The sequence below is a fragment of the Poecile atricapillus genome, chromosome 10 (genome assembly GCF_030490865.1).
Source record: "Poecile atricapillus isolate bPoeAtr1 chromosome 10, bPoeAtr1.hap1, whole genome shotgun sequence".
Taxonomy (NCBI): Eukaryota; Metazoa; Chordata; class Aves; order Passeriformes; family Paridae; genus Poecile; species Poecile atricapillus.
Genome location: NC_081258.1, coordinates 13,349,813 through 13,376,797, shown reverse-complemented (window position 1 = coordinate 13,376,797; position 26,985 = coordinate 13,349,813). Strand labels below are relative to the sequence as shown.

Sequence of the window (26,985 nt, the reverse complement as noted above, 5' to 3'; positions counted from 1 at the left end):
AATCTTTTCTATTTCATATATTAATGAATTCCCCTTTAAATTTTACTCCTTTAGTTATTTTAATGTACTGCATATTGCAATTCTGGAAGCTGGTTTTAAGTGTCTTAGTGCTTTACACCTACACTGTATATATATATATATGTGTGTGTGTGTGTGTATATATATATATTCTACTAAGTGCATAAGTTTCATCCTCATATTACTATCCCTCAGAGAGACATTTAGTTTAAAACCAATCACAAAAATCCCTGCATGATTATGCAATGTGCAGTATAATCAACTAAATCATCAAACCAGCCTGATTTGTTGTATTCCCTTTTCCCCTCTGCTCATCTCAGAAAAACTGCAGCCCTGAAATCCTGAATTTACCCTGTCCCAGAGCTGGGCAGCTCTGCTGCATCCACAATAGGGAGGCTGCAGTGATTATTCCACCCTTTTCTGCTTCTGTGGCTGTAGACACCATTTGTCTTATTATCACACCTTGATTCCCTCCCAGCTCAGGCAGCCCCCCTGAGACAATGGTGTCACTGCAAACCTGTGTTATGTTTTTTCCAAGGTTTAGCACATGGATTGTCAGCAGATGTGCTGGGAAAAGGAGTGGGGGAGAGAAGATCCGTGAGCTGGGTCTGAATGGCTCAGGGAGAGCATCGGGCTGGCCAGGAACGGTGGGGGAGCTGTTTCCCACTCCTGGAGGAACTCAGTTGTGCTCCTCCTTCGGGTTTGCTTTCCTCTTTACTTTCCCCTCTCATTCCATGGTATGGTTTGCTTTACTGATCATTAACCAAGAAAGTAATGAAAAATTGTGTTTAAAAGTTTGGCTGGTTTTTAAAACTGTCACTGCAGTTAGTACCATCATTAGGGAGATAGGGTGGGCTGATTTTCTGGGCTGCTGAGACCTGCAAGTCCAGCTGGAAGAGGTACAACTCAGGAGAACAGCAGTTTTTCATGCTAAGCTTTGGGATAGACTTCCTTTTCTCTCTGATCTGATGGTCTTTCAGCACTCCCCAGGGAATGTTCCCAGTGCTGATATTTAGTGAAGGTTCTCTAAGCCGTTTGATTATTGTACTGTTTGAGTTTGTGGTTGAGATTTGCTTCTGAGAAGCTGCGGTAGAAAGATGAATAATTAAGCTGCAGACAGGAAGCACAAGATTTTAATGCTGAATTGCTTCAGAGCCCTCTGGCTTTCTTTTTTATGATGTCTGAGTCTGCAGTGGCTTGCCTGAATGATGGATCTTGGCATTCGCTACCAGCTCATGTGTCCAGAGATGCACTTGGACATGCTGAATGTGAGGCTCAAGCCAGTTCTGCTCATTACAGTGACCAAATCTGGCTACTTATGTACAGCAGGAACAAAACTTGACTGTGTGTTGATCCTTGGGACTCAATAAAACTTACTGTACTGTATTAGTTGCAGAAGTTTATACTGAGAAAGTCTCCATGCCTTGTTTGCTACTGGTAGAATCCACTTAGGATGTTTTTATTTTTTCATGTCTTTAGTCGTGAAAAAAATTATCAAGCAAAGATTTATAGCAAGTGTGACTGGTGCACTCAATTAGCCAGTAATAAAATCTCCTCAGAATGCATTGTGAAAAGGATGGGTCTGGGTTTCAGTGATGCATCAGAAAGGTTGGTAGAAGATCCTTCCTGCCAGTTCTCATACATACCTGGGGCTTCAGGATTTTCTGAAAAGATCCTCATCCTTAAGGAAACAATCTTCAGCTTGGGTGAAGTCAAAGCCTTTGCCTACTATAGCAGTAAGTAGAATTCAATAAATTGCAGGGATTGCAACACAGCTCTTAGCATTTCCCCAGAGAATTATGCTCACATATGGCATCTGTGAACTTCCAGCTCAACTGCAGAGGCAAATGGAATCTTAAAGCCAGGTCAGATAGGCCATGCAGCAGAGGCTGGAGAACAAAACCAGATGGATCTTTCATCAAGAGAGGTTCTGGTATTCACTGGATAAAAGAAATGAGCTATTCTATAGACTGAGATAATGAAGTAAACAGTTTACTCTAGTTGTGTTTCTGCCATCAGGGTATGTGCTGGCACAGGCTGTGTCAACACAGATGTTGAACAACAACTTTGATGTGGGACAAAATGCACTCATTAATGCTGTGTTGTGGATAGACTGCGGATTTGAAGATGTTACAGAGGGAGGAGCCAATCTCTGCATCTTCAAGTGTAAAAGAAAAACCTTAATAAGGACTGCTGAACCTGACTAGCTGCTTCATAGGAAACAGCAAGGTAAACTCTGTTTATTTTTCTGTCGTTGCCATTAAATTAAGTCCAGCATAAGGGAAGACTTACCAAGTTATCCAAAATGATGAATAATGTATTTTTCATGTTACTGTCTTAGTGAAAATCCCTGTGGTTTTAGTCTTACAACATGTATGTAGGTGTACTTGACAAAGTCACTCTGACAACTAGAGGCACATCTGTATGCTGTCTTTTAATGATGGTATAAATAATTTCTCAAACTGTAAACTACTCACAGGTAATACATTTCTGTACAATTTCATAAATACACAAGTATCACATGTGTTAGCAGAGGGGGGTGGGGGTGACTTTGTCCTACCAGTGAGGCTTTGGCTTAGCTCCACACCTTGCAAAGCTCCTTGTGAAGCTCACGTCAACATTTTGTATTTCAGGATTGCATCCTGAAAATATCCCAAATGTAGAAAACTTTGCATTTCTATACAGCTGACCTTCTCTTGGAAATACATTATTGTAAGGCTTGAACTCCTGATGAAGATCACCATCGTGTAAAGCTGTTGTTCATAGTCTGCCCCAGACACGCCCAGCCTGCTGTTCTCTCTGAGCATCGTTACGAGTACTGAGCCCAAAGTGCTGCAGGTGGGAGGGAGCTTGCACACGGATATGAAATGCAGCTGTGCTGCAGGCTCTCTGCAAGAGAAAGGAACTTTAGGCCTTTATGGCTGATTGTAGTTTCCTTTGAAGCTGTGTGGATGTTCCATCCCAAGGGCTTCTCTGATGGACAGGAGTTTTGTTGAGGGGGTAAAAACTTGTAAAAGAATTAACAAACACAGTATCAGAGGTGAATTCAGGCCCCATGAATTCCATAGCTTTTTAACCCTGATTTAGAGGAATTCACTTCTGCTTTGATGTCTGATAAAAGTATATTCTTCTAAGGTAGTCTGCTGTTGGGAAAAACAAAATGCATCAAAGTCTGGACTATACTTTGAAAAACTGAGCAATTCAGTGTTCTTGTCTGATGCTTAAAATACTTACAAAGTTCTCGACTGAGCCTTGGGAAGCCTAACAGAAAGATTGCAGTGTGGTTTTGATTTCTTGCAATAAATTTAGATGGACTTTTATTCTGAAGTCCTTTTGTCTGAAAGCTTTCTCCCTTCATGTGATACCCGCAGCAGTATGAAAGTCCTGGCTGCTCTCTGCAGCTGACTGTGCTAAGCAAGAGCACCAAGGTCTGTAGAAACAGCCCAGTCCACTCTTTGGTTTGAAGCAGGTCCCAAGTGTGATGCAAGCAGCAACTCTGTGTGGGGTTACCCTTATAAGCAAAGGCCAAAGGATCTCTCCAGATGCAAAACTTCTGAAGATTTGGGTCAGATTGTGAGAGGGATCAAATACTGTTGATGACTTCTGAATTTTCCCTGAATGTTAGTTAGCATAGTACAGAGACCCTGAGCTCGGCGAAGTGCCAAAACCTGCTCCACTGGTCCCTTGAATCTTGAGCATGGCAGTAGAGCAGATATTTGAGCTGAAAAGAATGACAAGAAATCAAGACTCAAAGTGATCAATTTGAAGTTCTTGTCCTTTCTCTTTGCTCCTTTCTAGTTACCTACTTACCTGTCTTTTGCTCCACCAGCCACGCCAGCCTCAGCATCCAGTTTGCTTTCTTGTAATCCACCTGAACTGCAACATTAGGACCCCATTTCAACAGCTGTTTGTTGTTCTCCTCTTACAAGGCCTGCAGAAAACCAACCAGGCAGCAGTGATGTGATTTGAGCAGACACTAAGGGAACTTGATTTCCTGTACCCTAATTACTGTTTGGTCATTTTTCAATAAATCCAAGTCAAATAGCAAGTTGACAATGATCCCTGTGCTCCCTGGTGTCTCTTCTTACCCTATGTCTTCTTTCATTTCTCACACTTCTAACAATGCTGAAAAATCTCCAAGGGCTGCATTTGTCAATGTGCTTTTTACACATTGTCCCACTAAGCACTACTAGAATCCTAATAAATAATAATAAATTATATATATATATATATGTTATGATAATTTGGACTCATTAGTACAGATGGACCCACGTGGTATGTGCAAATGTGGAATTTGGGAAAATCCCTGCAATATTTTATTGTCTTCTCTTAACATTGTAAATAAGATGTGTTAAAGTACTCAGAAAGTTGGTTTGTTGGGCTGTGTCAGTCCAGGCTCCCTTTCTTGGCTGGTTTGCTGTGTGAGCTGCACTCTGCCTGCATTATCTGAGGGGTGATGTTGGTGTTGTCTGAGCTTTCTTCTTCCATTGGAAAGGCTTCTTCACCTGCTTCTTCTGAGTACAGGACAGCCGTGGGCTGTGGAGCAGGTTCCACATTAGCCAGATCTCAGCAACTTTCAGGCTATGGACTACCATGAGATCTTTGTAAAAACAGGGATCAAACGTCTGTAGGTGTGGGGCAGCAGAAGGCTTAACAATGCCAAAGGTCTTGAATCCTTCATGTAAAATGGGCTTGAGGCTGATTCTCTGTAAGCACATGCCCAAAAAGACATCATCAATGGGGAACAGCTCCACCTCTCTGCAAGCCCTAGAGAGCTTCCTCATGGTGCAGCCTGACAGCAAAAACCCTCCTCCTCCCGCGTAGGCAGGGTAGATGCTCAGCCCATACATGGTCTCTGGGATGTAGTATTTGCTCTTCCGGACACGGATGGGACGGGCATTGTAGATGATGTCCCCAACAAAGAGGTCTTCAGTGGGATCGTGTCTCTTGAGGAAATCAACAATGTTCTCGACATTGACAAAAACATCAGCGTCACCTTTAAAAATAAATTTCACGTTGTGGCAGAATTGAGCAGCCCAGCTCAGGAAGTGGATCTCCTTCAGAGTCAGGTTGAAGAAAGTGTCCATGAAGTCCCAGAGTAAAATGTCCCGGTATGTCTGACTCTCCTGGTGCATCAGGGTCTCCCATGTTGCCAGCACTGTCCTATTCTTTGGTGTTCCCAGGAGGAACACTCGCTGGATCTGTTCCCCATTCACCAAACCCTCTCTGCCCCAAGTTTTCCGGACAATCTCACGCCTGTCAAAGTCTTCAACTACTGATTTGATAGCAATGAGCAGAAAGGGACCTCCTGGTGTTTTTTGGCATTTCCTGGGCTGGTTAATGAGGAGATTGAAGTTCCTGTTATCCTTGTTTAGGAGATAGAGCTTGAAGTTGAAGGCAGAATCAGTCAGCGGGGGTGGAGTTGTAGTTTGGACCCTGCTTTTGGCCACTTCTGTTTGTCTCATGACAGGGGTAACTTGGGGTCTGGGTGCAGTTGCCTCTGTTGGCATCAGCCTCTGAGGTGCTCTGGGATTGGAGAACATTTTTGGTGTTACTCGAGGCTTGTTCTGTGTTGGTTCCTTTTTTCCTGCCGGGATTAAATGTTCCACTTGGGAATAGAGCAAAGAACAAAGCGCTACCAGCAAGAAGAGGGTACAGATCACATCCCCTTTGGGGCGAACTCTCATTGTCTCTCCGGTGTTCCTGGGACTGTTAAAAGCTGTGTTTGAGCTGCCTGGCACCACTGTCCATCTGTAAATAAACACAGTGTGTCAGCAGTGAGGATTTGGCAGGTCTGAAGCAAGCAGGCAAGAGTAACTGAAACACTGTTCAAAAACACAGCAGCAAAGCACATTTTACCCACACAAGCACAGAGATGTTGAGGAACTTGTCAAAGGCACACAGGGTTGCAAGCTTACTGCTGATCCCAGTGCCAGCTCTGTGACTTGGTTAGTTCAGTCACTAAGCAGTCATCTGTCATCCTGAAAACCACTCTCTAAGCACAACCCAAAATCCTGTATCCCTTAGTGCTGAACGTGTTTTGTCATTTCACAGATTTCATTGGGAAAAGTGAAGTGGAAAATTATGAATGATGCCATTCTCCCACAAATAATTACCTTTTCTTTTCTAGCTTGACAACCATTACTGCTGTTTTTACCCTTTTTGACTCAAACCAGGGAGGCCCAGAGCTGACTGCTGAAGGACAGACTCTTCATGGCAGTTTGTTGCTGGTGTTTCCCTGCACACAGAGCCAGCTTTTGTTAAACCATTTTGTTAAACCATTTGTATTCAAAATGAATACATTGGGAACAATCTAGAATTCACACAGGACCTTTCTCCTGCCAGTATTCTTTATAAAATATTAAACAATTGTAAGTAACTTCCATTAATAAGGTTAGAAGGGGCCATGGGTGTTTTTCCTCCGCCAAATCACCCTAACCCCTAAGTAAGAGGTGGGGAAATAAATCCCAATCTGCAGAAGCAAGACAGAGCGTGGTGTTAGGAAAATTTTGTTCATGTATGATAGATTAATTTGGCTTTTAAAATAAAGGATTTTTCCTCACTTACACTTTTCCTGGAGATCTTCTGTCTTATTTGATCAGCTCTTCAACTGCAAACAAAATGAGAATGAAAAGAATAGTAAGAAGGCAGCAAGCAGCAGGTAACCATAGCTGAGGGAAAGAGCTGGTCAGGTGTCTGCAGCGAGGGCAGGTCCTGCCATCACCCTGTAGGTGCAGCCACTCCCTGCAGTGGCACAGCTGGACAGAGGGGCCCCACAGCTGCTCCAGGAGGAGGTGAGTGACTGTCATTATTCCTACCATCCTCAGCGAGAAAGAAGTTGAGCCCCACCCAAAAATTTTCCCCCAAGTGCACATAAGTATTTTATACACCCACTAATAATGTATCATGTTCACAGGTGATTTGTGGCTCTCTCTTGCCTAAGTTGCACTAAGAGAAGCTACCCGTGAAGGTACTATAGTTCTCTGTTTTGAATTAGCTGAGATCATATCCAAAGATGACTTCTGGGATAAAAAAAGATGGAGAGGAACTTTTGACAAGGGCATACAGTGATAGGACAAGGTGCAAATGCTAGGTAAGAATTTGGTGGTATCTGTTTTCAGCAAATCTCCTTTACTGTCCTGGATTAGATCACCTGCTCTTTGTTCATTAACCATCAATTTTGTATCAGCCATAATGTTAAGTTTTCCAACTCAAAATTAGATTGATGTGTCTGTAATTATGAAGTAATAAAACAGTAGCTCCTGTGGTATCTAAGCAATATTTCAAGACTTATGAGGAGGAAAAATTACCACACCAGTTGACAGACCCTTTAAAATTCTTACATGCACGTTATTTGGATATTATTATTTAAATGCTGTGCTTTTTCATTACTAGTTAACTTCACCTCAGAGTTACTGGTGAAATAGAGTATTTCGTCATCATATGCTATTGCATGTCTTTTTCTCAAGTACAGCTCCAAAATGTCTACTAACCTCATCTGCTTTGTCTCCATTATTTATGAAATTGTTATTTTGGAAAACAGCATATCCATGCCTTGGTGTAAGGCTCTTTGCATTCCTGGTGGATTTAAAATCACTTTGGCCACGTCCTGATGACCATGGGTTTTTTTCCTTAGGCCTTGTTTCTTGCCTTTTTCTGCCCTCTGATAGAGGCTTTTCTTCATTTGTTAGCTTTTTTTGTTTACCTTTTACTCCTCTCCTAGGCGAGGCAGATGTTTTCACTGACATAACTTTGATGCTTAATAGCAAGATTGAACAATTTTCTCAGATCTCTTGTAAATTGTTGTAAAAATGTTTATAATATTCAGAATCTGTTTTCTGTTTATGTTCTTTCTGCCACGTGGCTTGGCTCATAACTCTGTTCAGCCTCGTGAAACAGTCCCTCCTGACACGTATAGGATGTTGGTTTGCATTTTACCTCTGAAGTCCCATCTCTTTCTTCACAGTAATGGAAAATTTCTTTTTCATTTTCTATGCAAAAGTTGGATCTTATTTCAGCTGCCAGGCTTCAGATGGTAATTAAGGAGCTGGATGAAAGTCCTGGCTTTTTCCTGTGTTTAATGTTATCGGCGAGGGTTTGGAATAAAATGTGTGTGTCACGAAACTCTTAATTTCCATGGCTTGCAGATTTATACTGCCAGCATCTCAGAATCTGGCAATAAGTACCCTTGGAAAAGCCAAGAAAAACCCTGAATTGTTACAAGCCTGGGCTGATAGCCCAAATTTTCCTCAGTGTTTTCTTTTATGGAAAGTAAAGGATCCGAAAGAGTGATTTCCATGCTGAAATAAAACAGTTCAGTGCTGAATATAGACCTCTCCTTTTCAAAAGAAGTTGCCAGCCCTTGAAGTGATTCCTTGATCTAATTATATGGATTTTCCAGTCTTTGTTAGATATTTCCTTCTTTGGAAGGAAAATACCCTTGGTTATTACAGTGGTGTAAGCTCTATCCATGGATGCCAGTGTGGTCTGCTCTCGAATACAGAGGGATTGATGATTCTGGCAGATGCTCTGGTATGTCCTAAAGCCAAAAGGATTATTCATCCACCTTGACACCAGGGGAAAAGAATTACAGAGCTATCAAAGTGAGCAGGAAATATTTGATGGGAGAGATGAGAGCACAGCAGAGCGTTTCTCAGCACAGCACATCCCTGAGTGTCTGTATCTGAGGCAGATGTGCCTCTGCTTCCTACACTGCTGTGGGGAACATCCACCCAGCCACTGAAATGGGGCTGGGCTTACAAACTGCTGCATCACTCAGTGCCTTGAGGAATGGCCTGGCTGCCAGCACTGCCTCTTGTGTCCTCCAAGCTTGGAAAATGAGGCAGCTGTGCCTCTTTGTGTTGGCTGTCTGGGGATGGATACAGGGGGGTGTTGAGTCTGGCTTGATGGGGTCTGAATGGGACAATGGGGTTTGTCTCCCTAGGACAGCAGGGTCCTGGGGAAGGCTGGGGATGTTGCATCCTGGGCTGTGAGCACCAGCAATATTAGAGGGCTGAGCTGGGCAGTAGGAAGAGACTGATAGGTCCCATATCCATGAGGTGGCAAGATGAGGAGCCCATAAATAAGGAATTAGTTGGAAGAACCAAGGGGGCACAAGCTGCACAGCCTGAGGGGCAACAAAAGGCTGGAAAGCTGAGTGTCTTGAGAGCTATCCCAGGAGTGGGGCTCATGAACCAGGACCGAGGGAGCACAGTGAGAGGGCAGAGGCTCAGTGCTGAGCTGCACATGATGGCACAGCTCAGACTGGCACTGCTGGCCAGTGCTGTAGAGCCAGGTGAGCCTGACAAGGCTTTCCCTTGTAAGACTGTGCCCTGAGGGAGTTGTGATAAGTTTATCTCAAGCCTTTCCTGGAGAGACACCCCTTAGATGGTCCCATCCTCCCTTGTCATGGTGAACTATCGCACCATGTTTGGTGACTGTGCTGATCCTTTGTAACCCATTGGTTTTCCCCCATAAAAACCCAGCTCCTGCCCATTTCAGCAGGGAGCTGCTGTCCTTGGCTACCCTTTGCAGAGCTGCTGGACAATAAAGGCTGTCTCTGTGGAATTGTCACACGATGCTCCTGCCTCTCTGTCTCTGAGTCGGCCTGGGATAATCTAGCAAGCTGAGCTGAAATCACTGAGCTGAAATCACTTGCAGCCACAGGCTGCCCCTTGCTGAGGTTCCCTGGTGGCCAGGGATCACCAGAGACCCCCCGAAGGTTGTCTCTTGTGGGACTGCTCCCTCTGGGAAGGTTGTGGCTCCCCAGGTCAGATCAACAGACCCGGCCTGGCCACCACACAGTGCCGCAGTCACAGCACTGCAGCATCACCGCTGCTGTTATTTGCTGTAGCACCTGGAGGCAAAAGCTCTGTTGAGTCAAATATTGAGAAGCAGGTAACAAAAATGCAGGCCCTGCTCCAAAGACAATTTCCAACTTTCCTGTCAGAGCTGTTTTTCAGGGCGTTCAAATTTTTTTTTCCAGGCCAGAGCAAACGAATGGATGAAATCCATGCTGTTACAGGACAGTGTGCCTTATTTATCTGCTTGCCCCAGTCCTCAAACATGCAGTTTGATCAGCTTCCCAGCTGGCTGGTCCCATTTAATTGCAGTTTCTCCTGCTGGCACTGCCAGCCTTCCCTTTGCAATGCCAGTCACGTTGGATAACTCTTGCAAATGGCTGCTGCGGTCTCCTCCTTTCACCTTCCACCCCAGTCACGAAGCTTTTATGAAATGTACAAACTTAAACACAGAGGAAGTGCAGAGCTGCTGTGTGAAGGCTGTTGACATGGCTGTTTCCATGTGTAGGGGTCCCAAAAGGAACTCATCCCTCCTCGCTGGGGACCGGTGCAATCCCATGGCAGCAGAGCAGAGCCCTGCTGAGCCCCGGCAGGAACAGCCGTCTGCAGGACTGAGCTCCAGGAAAGGCTGGCTACCAGCACCCTGCTCCCCTCACCCTGCTGGCCCGGGGTAAGTCACTCAGGCACACGTGGCATGGTTTGGGGGCTGCAGCTCGTTTAAACCGTGTGTGATTTGCGTCCCTTTCGGGGCAGTGCCTGCGCAGGGCTGTGCTGTGCCGGGCACCCGGGCTGGGCCCCAGCAGCCTGGCAGAGCTGCAGCTCCCCCTGAGAGCATCTCCAACGAGAGTGCTCAGGGTAGAAGGTAGTGCCCAGTGACCTTCTGCCGGCTCAGCAGCCTCCAGAGGTACTTTCCTACATTCAGATGCAGTCTTGCTCATCAGTAGTCTGACTTTCAGAATGGCAGAGGGCTCAGTGGCTCAACTCACACCCTGAGTGCTTTGGGGATACAGGTCCCTCCCGAGCAGCCAAGGTGAGGAACCTGCTCGCTTTCAAAGATTATTTTTTCTGGGCCCCAGGAGGGGAATAAAACCTTGCAGGCTTGTTAAGGGGGTAAGAAACAGTCCTTCTGAAACAAACACCTTCCTTTCCCAGCCCACCCCAGGCTGCAGTGCTCACCACCACCTCTTCAGCTCCCAGACCCTCTTCTGATAAATAATTTTCCCAATGCACCCCAAACCCAAGCAATTCCAGTGCAGTAGCCTGGATCTATTGTTACACCCATGCTCAGATGGGAGAGCAAGTACATGCTGATGTGCCCCACTAATTTCAAGATTATACCCAAAACATAAGTTTCTCAGAATCTGCTCAAAAGCTATTAAAAAATATGATCGGTAACTGCCTGTTTCACAGGGGCTAAATTATTTTGTCTTTGTGATGCTAGAGAGCTTGACAATTCCCATGTTTTGCTCAAAGCATACCACAGTGTAACATGGAGAAGATTCATGTCCTTTTACTGATGAAGAATAGCTTGTAAATGTAATGTGCCACCACTGGAACATATTTGTGTTTGGGAGGAAACCCTGTCTCAGAGCACTGCAGGCATTGTCTAAAGAAGCCCTGTAAAAACACTTCTGTAAAAACAACCTAAACATTCAAAGAAAGTTCCTTGGAAAGTAAAGTGTGAAGGAGACGTCTCAGGGCTGGAGCCTGCGTGTTCAGAGCCAGCAGCCGACTCAGCTGCGTGTTCACCATCACGGTGCAGGCTGCTGCATGTAACAACGTTCAAGAGCAACAAGGCAAAAAGAAAAGCTGGGAGCAAAGGGAAGCAGCAAGGACAGACTCCAGTCCACCCTGCTCGAAACCCACCGAGATCAAGCACGCTTAATAGATACTTACATCCCATTTGATAGCGCTGATCCTGTGTCCCCTCGGTAATGTCTGTGCAGCGGGCTGCCAAGTAGGCACATCTGGATGTAGTTATTGAGAGACATTCCTCAGCCTTCCAGCGAAGCCGAGGAAACCCTGGGAGCGCGGAGCAGCGCAGGCGGCTCGGGGCCGCTCCCCCGGGCTGGGATCGGGGCTGGGAGAGAGGGGCTGGGAGCGGGGCTGGGATCGGGGCTTGAAGTGGGGCTGGGATCGGGGCTGTCAGGGATCGGGGCTGGGAGAGAGGGGCTGGGAGCGGGGCTGGGATCGGGGCTGTCTGGGATCGGGGCTGGGATCGGGGCTGTCTGGGATCGGGGCTGTCTGGGATCGGGGCTGTCAGGGATCGGGGCTGTCAGGGATCGGGGCTGTCTGGGATCGGGGCTGTCTGGGATCGGGGCTGTCAGGGATCGGGGCTGTCAGGGATCGGGGCTGTCAGGGATCGGGGCTGTCTGGGACCGGGGCTGTCTGGGATCGGGGCTGTCTGGGATCGGGGCTGTCTGGGATCGGGGCTGTCAGGGATCGGGGCTGTCTGGGATCGGGGCTGTCTGGGATCGGGGCTGTCTGGGAGCGGGCCGGGAGCCGCGCACAGGCGCAGCCCCGCAGCGAGGGGAGCCCAGCGGGCAGGGGAAGGAGCCGGGTCCCCGGCCAAGCCCCGGCACGTGATGGGCCGGGGAGCGCCGATGGCTGCAGCGGGACAGGCGGAGGTGTGGACAGAGAGACCGCACAGCCAGCTTGGGGACTTCCACCAATTCTGCAAAAAGACTGGTTTTTCCTCTCCCTCTCCCCGTAACTTTTTTCAGTAAGAAATGGACTAACTTTTCTGAGCTTTTTTTTTTCTTTTTTTTATACTTTGGTTTTTTTTCTTTTAATTCCCTTGTAAGTATTTACCTCTGCAAAGAGTAAAATTGGAAATCAGAGGTTGACAGAGGTAGGGTTCAGCTCAAAAGTTAAATCCACTTGGGAGTTGATTTTTTTTTTTTTTTTCCCTAGTAGGGAAATGATGGGAGGAAGTGAGCCGAGCAGTGCAAAAGCTGAAGACAGATTCAAGGGTCCCTTCCAAAACCTGGCACAAAAAAAAAACCCCAATCTCCCCCCTCTTTTTTTTTTTTCTTTGTATTTAATTTGCAATATTTCAAAACAGTTTTTATTTGGAGTCAAATCTAACTGCTGGTCTACCAGCTGAGTGCAGCTATAGCACTTCCCATCCCTGTGGCTGCTTCTTTGTCTCTGCATTGTAAACAAGGACCCTTATTCCTCTAACAGAGGCCAAGTGTCTGGAGAGTGCCAGACCATGGCCACTTTAGGAAGCAAAGTTTTTCATTAACTTGTCATAAAAGCAGGTTTTGATCTACTCTGTTGTTTTCACAAACACCTCTTTTTAAAACATAATATAAAAATCCCTTTTTGTAAGCGTCTGTGCTTTTTTTGATGTATTTTTGATTTCAGCTCAAATATTGTGCTTTACTGAACGCACTGCCTCATGAAGAGTGGGTTCTTGATGGGCCACCCTCGGACCCTGCACTCAGGTGCTGCAGGCTGGCAAAGTCCTTTCCTCATGGTCAGCAGCTGCCTGAGCCACAGCAGGTCCCTGCAGAGCAGCACGGCTGATCAGAAACCTCAGCCGTAAATGTTACTCAGCTTCAGCTTTCCCTGTGCCAGCCCAAGGTACCTCTGTTCTTTTCCTCTGCAGCAGCAGCCCGGGTTACTTATCATCCCTGCTCTGTAAGGAGGCAGTGGATGGTCACAGGCACAGTGCTGCTGTGGCCTCAGAGGAGTCCCAGATATCCAACAGCACCGAAAGAAACACAATGAGCTCCTCCAGGTGCCAGGGGTGGACAAACCTCCCCTTCTGGCCATGCTGGCTGAAAAAGGCTCATCAAAGCAGTAACAGGAAACTGAACAAACACAGAGGCTTGACTTGGTTTTGTAATCAGAGCCATTCCCTTGCAGGTGGGACACCAGCCTTGGCAGATCAGGAGAAACTGTGACTTTGGGCAGAACCCTGCTGTGCATCCACCCTCAGGCTGGATGCTCTTCTGGAGCTGTGATCATCAAATGTGGCCAGAACTTCAGTGCCCCCTGTTCTTACTACTGCACTTAAGCGTTCAATGAAAGTCTTGAGGCAGTTCTCATCAAAAGTATATATTTATTTATAAAAAAATAATGAGAGAAAATATATATACCAAAGAGCTTTTTCTATAAAAGACAATTCCTTGGAGGCTGAATGTCCTAGACCCAAGTATGCCTGGCATTGCAGTCCATAGCTGTACATGGCTGATCCAGATCTGATGCTGAATATCATGGGAATTTGGAATTAGGTCAACAAGGGATTTTTCCACTGAAAACTAAGAGACATTAACCACACATCTCAATTAGCTTCTATTAGAGATGTACAGCCAGCTCCCTTCAGTGGGTTTAAAATTCAATCCAGAGAAGAAAAAAATACTTTTTTTTACTCTAGGTCTTAAATTGCTTCACTGTTTGAGTTCATCTCCATACAAAAGACATATGGCCAGACTCCTGTCCAGTGTAAAGCACCAGTGTCATGTACACACTCCAATATGTGGCTTAGACACAAGAAACCCTCTTGATTCCTCTTCTTGTACCTCCTTGGTTTAAGGATGCCAGATAAAATACCACAGATTCACCAGAATTTTCAGTTAAATAAATCAGCAATTTAAGTGAATTCGAGGCTCCTCATTCTGCCCATGCTCACTTCTGGTTTCAGAGTCTGTTGGCAGCTGCTGGGGTATGGTTCCTTTGGGAATAGCAGAGGGGAGACAGTGACCCAGACAGCAGGACAGCTCCTCAATGCTGAACCTGCCTTTGAAGTATGGCAAAACAACAGATCTTTTCCTTTGAGACAATTCTGTATTGGGGTATCCTGTCAGGTTTGCTTCTATAGATGCCTCATGTCACAGTATATCTGTGAGCATTTTAACTTCAATCTCCTCTTTGTTATCATGTTTGAACCCTGTAGGTCAGCTATGCCAAAACAAATCATTCAAATTCTCCTTTAGATGGATCTTTTATTCCTTCAGGCAGACTGAATGGAGACTCATTCAAATCTGAAACATGGTTAAAACTATGAAAACAACCAGAAAAAAAAACCTTCTTGGATCTCTTCCTGCAAGCACATTTTGGCCTGATTTCTGCTGCTTATTTTATGTTTTTGGTTTTTTTTTTTTTTTTGTTTTAGATTTTATATGCAACTGATTAGCACCTTTATTTGCTTTTAATATTATACTTGGTTCTGAAACACTACCATCACCCCTGAATTTTTCCTTTTCACAGATATATCTCAGTATATGGAGGAGAGCAGTTACTGGGATAAGGCAAATTTCTCCAGCAGCAGCACTGCCCATGGCTTATCTCCCACCATGATGATGATTGGTCATGGGAAAGGAGATATGAAACAGCCACTGCTATGTCCTAAACCATGCCATGGTGAGACCATTTCACCATGGAACACCACTGAAAAACCCTTTTCCTTCAAGTCTCTGCAATGAAGGCACCTGTGAATGCTGTTAGAGATTATGATATTCCAGAAAGGTTGCCAGGGGTTCCAGCACTTAATGGCACTTCTGACAGGGAATATGTGAGTAAGAGGAAATACACGTACCAGTTACTGGCAGGAAGAAAATGCACAACGCTTGCATTCAGAAGAAAGCATTCATGGTTAATCTTCTGTAAAAGAGTAACAGCAACAAAAAAAGTTTTCTGGACTTGAAGTAGATACTGAATAATAAGCCTTTCTCATTTTGAGCATTAACAGCTGCTACAAAAACTAGTAATTCTCACTACTCAGTGGTGCCTTGTAACTATATGTGCAAGTTGTGCACATGAAGAGCTGGTCTGAGAGCTTAGAAATATTAATTGCAAATGAGACAACAGGTTATGCATATGACTTTGTTTTCTTAAAAAAGTAATTTCTGCAAAATCAAGAGCAAACTCTCTTGCTCTTAAAGTAATTTTCAAGTTTTAGATTTTTAAAGTTTTTAAAATACAATTTGTCAGGTGGGTTTCTGCCAGAGTTCCCCAGTTGGGATTTGGCAGGAAAGTTAAATGCTTTGAGGTATAGTTCCACAGCAGCCTAAATTAGCTAAGATCAGCACCTATGTGTTGGTCCCAAAAGCAAAAGTGTCAGAGAGGTAATTGCTTCAGTTTGGGAAGAGCACTGGTACTACTGGAAGGGAGAGGGTAGGATGTGGAACAGGAATGGAGGAGGTGAAACTGCAATGGCATTGATAAAAAAATGGCTTAATAAAAGGTGAGCCCACACCCGAATCTGAGGTTATGTTCCTCCTTACAGTTTTGACTCCAGGGAAGGAGTAAGATGCGAGTTGTGGTTTAAAAGGCCATCAGGCACTGACTCCAAGTTGCTCCTATCATGGCCTCTAGCAGCCCTATATTCTCATGTGCACACAGACTTCGTGTGTGTGGCCAGAGTCCCCCTCTGCTTCTGAAAACATTTCCACAGCCCACTGGCTATTCCCACAGATGGGAAGGGCAAAAAAGGATAGAATTAATGGAAAAGCATTAGTAAAAACCTATCAGGAAAGCACTGGGAATATATCAAAGGTAATTGAGTTGCTGTTGTGCTTCATGGGACCCGTGCCGTGCCAGACACTCGTTGCTCTGTGCTTTGTTACGGCAGAAGTGCAGCTGCTCTGTTGCAGTCTGCATCAGCCATACCAGGAGACAGTCAGCTTCTCCCACGGGAACTGAAGGCAGGGGTCAGCCCTGGGGTTTGGGAGATTTGTCTCTTAAACCATTTTTACCCTAAAAATCAGTGCAGGTAAATCCAGGCACGGTGGCAGATGATGCTTGATTGTCACACAGTGCCAGGAGTGCCAGGGAAAGGCTCTCTCTAGATCCTGACGCCTGTGGGACACAGCAGGGTGAGCTGTCCCATCCTGGGCCCAGCAGGGTGGCTGGTTAGGAAGTGAGTGAAGGCACAAGCAGCCAGCTGGATCTGCTGATTGCTCAGCTCTGTGGTCTGAGGACAGCATTTGATGCTGCGTGCACCTGAGGGCAGCAGTTCCGATCCATGCACAGGTAACTTGCTGCTGAGGAGACTCTTTTCCTTCCAGCACTGTTTTGCTTTCCACAGCTGCAGGCTCCCTCAGGCTGGCAGCCAAGAGCTAATCAACGCATTACTGTCTACCACAGGTGAGAAAATGTTGACAATTATTGTCTGAATTTGAGTTTGTCCATATTGTTTGTTCAGTGCCTGGCATGTTGTACAGCAGCACTCTTTTGCCCTGTGGAAGATTATGGCTGTCCCAGGTAGAAGGAAAGCTTTCAGAGGTAGGAAGGAGCTATAATAGATCAGGGTAGAACAGATACTCTTGCCATGGATGTTCTTCATTCTTCAAACAAAGAAGAAAAATAACGTAAAATTGACTTTTCCTTACTTTCCTCTTTGTATTTACTTGATGTCATGGCTGAAGGCAAAAATATTTCCAATACAAAAATACATTGCAGCTCTCCAGGTGATGGCCCTGGACACAGCCTGGGAAGCAGTGGTATTGTCTGCTTCCCAGAGAAATTCTATGAGAAACCTTGCTTGCTTTTTCCTCTCCCTCATTCTCCCCTAAGGCTCTCTGGCTGGCTGCTTCCCTGTCACAGTCCTGAAGGAAGTTCCCTTCCCTCAGTCCTGCAGGAAGTCAGGGTGAAAGCCTCTCACCAGTTCACAGGAAGGTAGTGCTCTATTTCTGGAAATGATGAAATAAGGAAAGTCAGAGGTCCAAACACAGAACCTCTCCCCTGAGCATTTCCACCTAGATGGAAACCTGTGGTGATATTCAGGACTTTGCATTCCCAGACACTGGCAGCAGTTTCATACAGTAGCTAAAGCAGGAAAGCCCTTAGCAATGGCACTGTCCTCTGGGCTCTAGGAGCAGTCCTCACTGGAATGGAGGCCCAAGAGCTCCTCAGCCAAGCTGACGAGACCATTTTCCTCCAGGGCTGCGATCAGCCGCGCTATTGTAGCCTTCTTGCCCTCGGACTGGATGAACCTGAGGAGCATCTGATAGGCTTGTTCATAGAGTCCCTCTCTGTCATACTCCAGTGCCAGGTTGTCAATGGCAGGGTCACGCAGGGCCCGGCAGGATTTCTGCAGAGAGCGACCCACTTGCTTCCACTTCTTGGACACGGACTTGGCAAACTTCTGGTGGTCATCTGGAGTGATTGTTCTGTTGTCTGAAAGGGGCAGAGGCCAGGTAAGACACAGAATTTTCATGGCTGATGTGATGCAGCTTGGGCCAGTTCAAGGTTTGGTCAATATTCTGTGGAGCAGGGAGTCTGAGCTCCCTGCATTGCCCAGCTGCTCCCTCAAAGGAATCCTCCCACAACAACAATGCATCTGGGCTTGCCCCTACCCTGCAAGCTTGGCAAGGACTATTTTCTTTTTTTCTCCCTCAGAACTGTCCTGTGGTTTGCAAGAGCTCTTTCTTTTTCTTTTTTTTTTTTCAGATAGATGCCCTCTTCATTTGTTTTAGCCTTTCAAAGGCAGCATGGTAAGGCCTTTCTGACAAAGTCCCCTGTTCCCTACCCAGACATCCTCAAAACACTGAAATGCTGACAGGAGCTCTCTCCTCAGCTGTTTAGCACTGGAGACTATACACAGCTTAAGCAAGCTCCAAACTCATCTAGCTTATCTCAAGCTGATATTGCTATGTGAGACTCTCTGAAAGCTCTCTATAGGGACAGACCCCAAAGCCAGCTGGTGAACTAAGGGAGCCTGGACAAATCAGCCCTGTCTGAAAGCAGGGCTGAGGGTGTCCACAGCAACTTCCCCAGTCTGATCCAACCTACACTATTAACTCACCTCAACCAAGTGACATAGAAGAAGAGAAAAATACTCTATAGTCTTCCTTTCACTATTAATTTTAAAATGACAGGAACCTGGAAGGGACACAGACTCTGAAACATCTGGGTCTATGCTGCCCCAGAAAAAAAAATAGGTTGAGGCGTGATCCGAAGCACTATGGCAATATCTTAGGACTACTCCAATTCCTTTCTTATGGGATGCTGGGAAATCCTTGGTTTATCTGAGGTAGACCCCAATATGTAGTCATGATAATTCTCCCTCCTGGGCTGTGAGGCAGACCAAGGGCTCTGTTGGTCAGCTTTAGCTACTCACCAAACTGTTGTCCCTGAAAGATGAAGGTGAGTTGTGTGGGAAGGGAGCTGCCTTGAGGAGGATAAGGCTGACATTGGGACTTCAGAGATGAGCAGTCTTTTCCAGCCACATTGTTGTTGGTGCTCTGGTGAAGCATCAAGCTCTTGAGGCATTCCTCCAGCTCTGTGATCTCCTCATCTGGCAGACGGTCAGGCTGTAACGCAAACAGCATCAGTGACTCCTGCCAGGGCCACCACCCTGCAAAGCTGTGGTTGCTGGTGTCAAGAGAGGAGCAATGAGATACAGCATAAACTGTCAAACAGTAAAATGAGGTGGTCTAATGGAGCTCTGGCTGTAAATGTGTGGATTTGAATCTGTAATGTGATATGAAATAGACAATCTCTCCCTGCTGGGTTTCTCACCTGCAGCAGTGAGTGCTTACAAGTTGCATGAAACTGCTCCTAGTCCACGTTCACTTCCAGCAGCCCTCCACAAGAATTAGGGTGCACTGTGGGCAGCAAGGCTTCTCCCAACTCCACATGAGGGTCAGACCACAGAACAGGGTGACCTGATGCAACAGCTCGTGGCCACCCAAGCAGGCAGCTCCTGTTACCCACCTTCTCTCTCTCTCTGCCCCTCTGCAGCCTAAGGCTTGCTCCTGGGTCCTCATCAAACCAGTTTTTTCACTAGTCAAGAGAAAATTAGTCTGACCTCCAAAAAGCAGGTAATGAGAAAAGAAGTAAGGAAGGCAAAGCACATGGAAAGAGTCAAACCTGGCAGTGCTGTGCCTCAGTCAGAGGCAAACACTGGTTTAGGTCACTTAGAGCAGCTACCCAGCACTGCTCTCTGCTGCTGAAGGCTGTGCCCTCAGTGCCATCTTTCTGCCTGTTGCACTGTTAGGCAGGGGTCAGACTGAGTCACTTTTGGGGCACTGAGAATAAGTCCATTTCTTTTGTCCAATCAGCTAGTTCAGCACAGGGAGGGAGCAGAAAGCCACAGTTCACAGGGTATGGGTATCACACGTTTGGTTTGGGGATGACAGGTTTAAGTTTCATTCTCTGTGCTTACAGAAGGCAATCTGGCAAAACATGCTCTTGTGCCTAATATTCCTGAGTAGATACTGAGTACCTGTTTCTCAGAACCATTTAGAGGAACCTGAGCTAAAGTTCCATATGGAAAAAAAAGAGGAGGGGAACAAGTCAGTGAGTTTAATCATGTCGAGTGCCTTGGAGTGAGATGACAAGATCTCACTGTTCTTGCAAGCAGGATTAGAGTGCCAGTGCCAAAGTGTGCAATGAGCCAGATGTCAGGTGAGACTTTGCCTTCAGAAGGACAGCCTACTTCTGCTGGCAGCAGATGCTGTGTGTCCTCACTCTGACACAAGTTTTTGGTGTGATGTGCAGTGTTTGCACTCACTTGCATTGCTCATTTCCAGGTGCAGTTACCTTTGTCACTCTGGGACGAGGTGGTGTGTGAGGCAGGGGAGGGAGTTGCAGAGCAATGATGGTTCCACCCAGGTCTGCTCCTCTCTGCCTGCCTCGCAGATGTACCGAGGCACACTTGTGCTGTCAGCTGCACTGTCTGGAGCCCCTTGTCTTAGTGGGGATAACAGCCACGCTAGCTTTAATACACAGAAGCTACAGTGAGTTAGCAGGATCTTTGCAGGCTGCTTTAGATAACCCTATTGCCCTTCCAGAAAAGTGCACAGCTCTTTTCTGAGGAAGGGCAGAGCTATTTCTCCACATTAGAGTTATGAGATGAAGGAGAGAGAAGTTTGTTAACACAACATGCTGCATCAGAACAAGATTTACACCCACCTTTGCAAGCCCTGTGTCACCCCTCCTTATTGCTGTCCAGCCTCCCCCCCTCTCCCGCTCACCTTTTCTCTGTAGATGCACTCCAGGCAACGATCCTCATCCTTCAGCATCTTGTCAAGGTGCTCACTGCCAGCCTTCAGCTCCACTTTGAGAGGCACCGTGGCTGTGGCCAAGGAGAGCTGGAGGTGACTCTGGAGGGAGTTCTGGAGCGCTCCTTCCCGGTAACTCCGCAGGAAGCGGCGGCAGTTCTCCCGCTTGCAGAACTTGAGCTGGACTATGAGGTGTGGGTGGCTGCAGTGCACCTTGAGCATGTCCACACCATTCACACTGCCGGTGGAGTCTGGCAGGGAGAAGGGAGAACAGTCACAATCCAGGCGTGAGCCAGCCCACACACGCCCACACCCATCCACAACAAGCCTGCAATGGAGGAGCTTTTGAATTCTCTTTGTGATAAAGTCCTCTGGGATGGAAAAGTGTGTTAAATCAAGAGGGAAGGATTAAGTTCATGCTGCCCTGCCACCATTGATCTCCATGAAGTATTGTGTCCAACTGAAGATGTACGGAACTACATCGCAGGTAATTATATCAACACTGCTTATTAGGGCAAGTTTTAAATTTGAGGTTCCATTTCTAGGGCAGAGATGGTTATGATAAACTGGTAGCACAGCGAAGTTTTATAGATGAAAGCTCAGTTCAGCTCAGTGCTCAGTCAGCCTTTAGTCCTTGTGTCTGGAGTTTTATGCAATGATGAAGGTCCTGGAGAGAAACCCAGTGTTCCCTCTCCAGCCTGTGCCTAGAGGGAACATTTGTCTCTCTGAGCCTTTAAAACGTCTCACAAATGACAAATGACAGATCCAGCCACAGGGATTAAGCTGCTTGAGATTGGGCCTTGACTTGCTATTTTGCACAGAGAATTAATTCATGGTAAAATCTCAACAAGGAGAAGCCAGGGATGTACCCTCTAACATTAGTGTAGGAGGAACATGAACGATGTAGAAACAGAAAATGTCAGGACTTCATTCTTCCTTCTCCCAGCAGAATTTAATTTTAATACCTGTGCTCATTATCCTTGTCTCCACAAGATTTTATATACTGATAATAAGTTCTAAGTATGTGTTTTTCTCTTTTTTTTTTTGCTGCAGAGGCTTATGTGAGGCTGCTGTAGTGAACCTCATGGGCTGTCAATGCATAGGGCTGTATGGAGGCACCAGCTCACACTGGCACTACATCAGGTATTTCTAATCCACATGTCATGGCATGAAGGACAATCTTAAGGCAAGTGCCAATCTATCACAGCAAGACAGACTTGTGTGCTCCACATTAAGCAGGACAAGTGACCTTGCATTTAAAAGGATAGTATCTAACAGTGGCTTTACATGTTTACTAAGTCCTGTTTGCATCTGGTCTAGTTTGGACCAGATGTGTAACTGACACAGGCTTAGGCACCTAGAAAAGACATTTTAATTCACTGTGGATGATTTTTTATCACTTCCTTCATGCTTTGCTTTTTATGAGTGCTTATTAAACAAAATTTCCATAATAAGAGGGCAAGAGGGCTGGGGAGGGAAAGCTGCACAGACATGGAAAACTTTATGAAGAGTCCACAAGACAGCTGTAAAGCTGCCTCAAAAGACAGGACCTTGCAGGCATTTCTGCATGAAACCTCAGACAGCTTGAGATTTCATGTCCTTTTCAGGTTTGAATAAGCAAGGTAGGATTTCAGTTTTGTGAGCTGTCCTTTAAATGTGTGTGCAGATTCACATTCCAGTGCCCCAAAGCAGCCATAAATCAAGCCTAATTGGACAACTGTGTAAGGCTGCCTGCTTCCTCTTTCCCATATTTGGAATGAGCTGCAAGATGGGTAGGCCTGTATTGGACAAAGTGATTTGGCATGATTTCCAGAAGAAACTGCAGAGTAGTTAGACAAGCCCAGTTAAACAACAGAGATTCAGCGGTGTGACAGGTAAAGAACACCATGACAGTCTTTCTAGGTAAGTGTGATAAACTCTTCAAATGACTACTACTCTGCAGTGTGCTTGGTGCAATGGTGGATAGAGGGATATAGAGTTTTATGGCTATTTGCATCTCAAGTAATTTTTTGATGTAAATAGATTTACATACACCGCAAGCTAATGTTTGTCTGTTTATAGCAGAATTTGAATTATATCAGAATTTGGACAGAAGCTAATTTATACTGGCTATCACTTGATTTAAAAACCAGCTTCTCAAAGCAGAGATCATGTTTCTGTGGTAGTATAAAGACAGCAATTAAATCTTCTTTCATAGTAATTGCAATCTTTTCCCCTCTTACATAAATGGGTTTAAACAAACATTCATAAAGTTGGATAATTTGTAGGATTGTTCAAGTTGGAAGGAAGCCCAGGCAGTGTCTAGCCCAACCTCCTGTGCAAAGCAGGGTCAGCTCTGAGGTCAGATCCAGTTGCTCAGGGCTTTATCCAGTCCCATTTTGAAAGCCCTCAAGGATGGAGAATACACAGTCACTCTGGGCAACTGCCTGTCTTAATGGGGAAAACATTTGTCCTTCTATCTGCTGTCTACCTCTCATTTCAATTTGTGCCTGTTGCCTCTCATTCTACATGCACCACTATGAACAGTGTGGCTCCATCTCTCCCTCCCATAGGTATCAGCAGGTTTTTGGTAGGTACCCTGAAACCTTCTCTTCCCTATGCTCAACAGGTCCAACTCCCTCAGCCTCTCCTCACAGGACAAGTACTTCAGCCCCCAACCATCTTGGTGAACCTCTGTGGAGCTTGCTCCACTTTATGGCCCTCCCTAAACAGAGTGAGCATGAGCTTTCCTTACCCATGAGGGTGAGATTAAAGAAAGGCATGGCACTGCACACCAAGATGCCAGAGAATGGATACCTGCTAATGCCAGCTTCAGGGCCTTGAACACACAAGGCTTCTTCTGGGAGCTCTCGTAGAGGGACGGCAGAGCAATGGTCTTGCAGGTCGATTGAAGGAAGAGATAAGCACTGCCAATCCAAGGAGTGGAGCTGCCTGCCATCTTCAGCACCCTACAAGATCACACAGACAAGCTCAGACCAGAAGGCAAATGGCCTGATGCCAGGGGAGTGCCACAGCACAAGCACCACAGACTTACGGGGATTTACTCTTATTTCTTAGAGGAGTGCTGATGTTGCTAAAGCAAGTATAACCTTTGAGGGGTTTACTGTTGCTCTGTAAAGCACACCACACTGGGACACGGTATCCCAAAGACAGCAGCTCACAAAGCTTTGCTTTCATTTTCCATTGGAGTCCATTCATTTTATAGTCCAAAGATACTCTGGAGTTTCAGTCCCTGTGCCTCCGACTGACTAGCCAAGCTGGCAAAATGTGAAATGATGGAAGTGCTCCAGAGACCACCCATTCGTCCCAGCTCTGGCACGTTCCCATGGACTGAAGCCCTATTGCAACCTGATATGTTCTCCTTAAGGTCCTGGTCTCTTGGGTGTTCACAGGGCCCAGAGCTCTTGTAACTGAACATTCTACACAGGACAAGGATAATCGTTTAAAACTAAAAGAGGGTAGATTTAGATTAGCTATCAGGAAGAAATTTTTTACAGCGAGGCACAGAGAGGTGGTGGACACCTCATCTCTGAAAATATTCAAGGCCAGGTCAGACTGGGCTCTGAGAGAGTTGACCTAGTTGAAGATGTCCCTGGTCACCACAGAGGAACTGAACTAGATGGCCTTGGAAAGGTCCATTCCAACCCAAATCATTCGGTGTTTCTGTGAGACTGCTTTATGCCCTTGTGCCTCTGCAGCGTTAACCCAGCGGGTGAATCTTCCCGTCCAGCGAGCACTGCCCCAGCGCAGTCCCCGCTCCGCGGTCAAACCGCTGTGGGGTGCTTTAAAAAACCCAGCCCCGGCCCGTAAGTCACATTTATGATCATGGTTATTGCCTTTTCGCTGACTTCTGCAGCGTCAGGCCGCTGCTGCTCAATTCCCGTCACAGCCTCGCTGGGACGGGGCTGTCCTTAAGGGAAAAGCGCTGGAGCAGCCGCCAGCCCCGTCTCGCCGAGCTGTGCCGCCCGTGGGGCCCGGGTGTTCCCTCAGAGCCCGGGTGTCCCCTCGGAGCCCAAGTGTCCCCTCAGAGCCCGGCTGTCCCCCTAGTCCGGCACGGCGGAGCGCGGCCCCTCCAGCCCGGCCCTGCCCCGCGCTGTCCCGGCGGCCCCGGCCGGCCCCGCGCCCCCTGCCCGCGGCAGCTCCGGCCCGGCGGCCCCGGGCGGCTTTACCTCCTCACCGCCGGCCTCGGCCCCGACACTTCCGCCCCGGCGCGGCGCCGCTCGGCACCGCGCTGCGGGCGGGGAAACGGGAGGGCGAAAATAATCCCAACAGCCCCCTGGAATGGCCGGCGGTATGGCACTTCCCTGTAATCCCTTCTGTTTGTCCAGGCCTGCCCGAGCCGGTGCCGGCCCCGAGGCCTGCGCGGGGCAGCGGCTGCTGCGGGGGAGCCCCGGCCGGGGCTGGTCGGGCCTTGACGCCCCCGGGTGTCCCCGCCGCAAGGCCGCCCACCCAGCTCGGTCCCTTGGTGTCTCGTGTAGGTGAGGATATGACACCTGCCAGGAAAATGAATACACAAACACCAGAGGTTTATGTCCAAAAAGGAGACAGAGGAGTCCTTTTCACTTTATTCGAATAAAGGGAGAGGCCATGGGGCATTCCCCTGTTGTCTCTCAAATTTTTGGAGGACGAAGCCTCCTTTTTATCCTAATTTCCTGGCCGCATGTCCCTCTCTTTTTCTCCATTGGCTGAGGAACTTGAGAGGCACAGACTTCCCGGAATACCTAAGATTTCCCCTCTAATGTATAACCCTCCCTCTTAATTCTTAATTCTTATGGAATTTATGGCTTTCCCCATTGTTTCTTTCATCTTTCAATATCCAGTTTCATTTATCAGCAAACATACAGTTTGTTTGTAAAGGCAAACATTTTTTTTTTTCCATTCATCAATCAGTGGAATCCTTCCCATTGTTTCTTTTATCTGTCAGTGGCAGTTCAATCTACCAGCAGACCCACAGCTTGTTTGTAAAGACGAATCCGTCATTCCTCTCACACCTGTCAGAAATACTCTGTTCAGGTGGCTCCAGAGCTGCCCGAGGGTTGGGATGTGTATCTTTGGACCATTAGGGCCGCAGTCAGAAGGCTAAAAACACACTCTTAATGTCTGTGAGATTCACAGTCCTTCTTAATGGCTCCAAAGGCTTTAAGGAAATCATAAAACGAAAGGAGCTGAACATGTGAGATCTCATTTTGCCTTAACACTTTGGCATATGTGTGTTAGAGAGAGCATTAAAAGCAGCTAAAAGTGGAAAAGCAATGTCCGAACTGTCAAGGTGATTGTCAGAGAAAATGGCAGAAGATGCTGAGTTCCCAGGAAGGAAGCAGGACGGTGTCACTTGGCTGCTGTAGCCGGGCTGGGTGGGAAGGGGTTGTCGCTGATATGATGGCAGATAAGATAGCACAGCTGCTGTGCTGCTGCCACCTCACACTCGAAGTAAGGAGTCACGCTTCAAAGCAGCATATTCTAAAAAAATCTGCAGTTGTGTTCCCTTCTGCGTTTCGCTTTTTGCGTTGCTGCTCCATACTTGCTTCATGGATTTCACCTCTGACCCTATTTTGAGGCTCTCTTCGTGCATGGGTTTTCATTTAAATGAAACCTGTGCTGCTGAGGTGATGCTGTGGCTCTGGGACCTGGGGCTTCCATAGCGAGAGGACATGCCATGAAATTCAGAGTGAGAGTGTGAGACTTGGTGCACATTCCAGTGCTGGCCTGGGAAGGGGAATGTCTACTTTTAAAAATCTCTTGCTTGGTTATGAGAGGGCTGAAAAAACATGTCATGGTGGTAGTTTTGTTTGTGCAGAAATCTAGAAGAGAGATGCAACACATTTTGGAAGAAGGAAAATGGAAAAGTTAAGTAATGACCTGATGCTCTAAACCTTCTTCCCAGGCACTTATTCTACTGCATTATAGTTCACAGGAAAGGTTGATTAAAATACACTTTTCCCTTGTTGTGTCAGACATTGTAAGTGCAGTTTTTGCAAACTGGAGTCAAAGTCAAAAAAGGTTTTTTTCCCAAACTGCAACATCTCATCACAGGCAAGGACCACTGTCATTAAGCTGCTGGTTTCTACTCTAGGCCTTCTGTTGCACTTTCAGTAAAAAATGGATATGTGAGGCTGTTTTCTGTGCAGAGCTTCTGCTTGCAAAGAGGTTTTTTCCCCACAGTTTGAGAAATCTGTCTCAGCTTTTTGAATACCAGTGCAGTAGTACCAGAA

At 46.6% G+C, this 26,985-nt stretch overlaps 2 protein-coding genes and 1 long non-coding RNA gene across 4 annotated transcripts; 1 reads left to right on the top strand and 2 right to left on the bottom strand.

The window, feature by feature from the left end:
• Nucleotides 1–2,433: 2,433 nt before the first annotated feature.
• On the bottom strand, nt 2,434–11,900 carry B3GNT9 (UDP-GlcNAc:betaGal beta-1,3-N-acetylglucosaminyltransferase 9). Of its 2 annotated transcripts, XM_058846069.1 has the most exons (5): nt 11,715–11,900; nt 6,586–6,628; nt 3,829–5,769; nt 3,253–3,739; nt 2,434–3,161 (listed from the first exon to the last, which is right to left on the bottom strand). In XM_058846069.1, the coding sequence occupies exon 3, from the start codon at nt 5,703–5,705 to the stop codon at nt 4,461–4,463; it is 1,245 nt and encodes a 414-aa protein (XP_058702052.1). In that variant the 5' UTR covers nt 5,706–5,769; nt 6,586–6,628; nt 11,715–11,900; the 3' UTR covers nt 2,434–3,161; nt 3,253–3,739; nt 3,829–4,460. The 2 variants fall into 2 exon arrangements, with proteins under 2 accessions (XP_058702052.1, XP_058702051.1); XM_058846068.1 differs by having other exon boundaries at nt 2,434–3,739.
• A 1,980-nt stretch (nt 11,901–13,880) lies between these two features.
• On the bottom strand, nt 13,881–25,229 carry TRADD (TNFRSF1A associated via death domain). Its single transcript, XM_058846070.1, has 5 exons — nt 24,943–25,229; nt 23,570–23,721; nt 20,747–21,024; nt 18,889–19,081; nt 13,881–17,945 (listed from the first exon to the last, which is right to left on the bottom strand). The coding sequence occupies exons 2-5, from the start codon at nt 23,709–23,711 to the stop codon at nt 17,638–17,640; spliced, it is 921 nt and encodes a 306-aa protein (XP_058702053.1). The 5' UTR covers nt 23,712–23,721; nt 24,943–25,229; the 3' UTR covers nt 13,881–17,637.
• LOC131582653 (uncharacterized) lies at nt 21,031–23,559 on the top strand. The gene is made up of 3 exons (XR_009278376.1): nt 21,031–21,260; nt 21,827–21,916; nt 23,382–23,559. It is a non-coding gene; the product is annotated as an uncharacterized LOC131582653 (long non-coding RNA).
• Nucleotides 25,230–26,985: the final 1,756 nt, after the last annotated feature.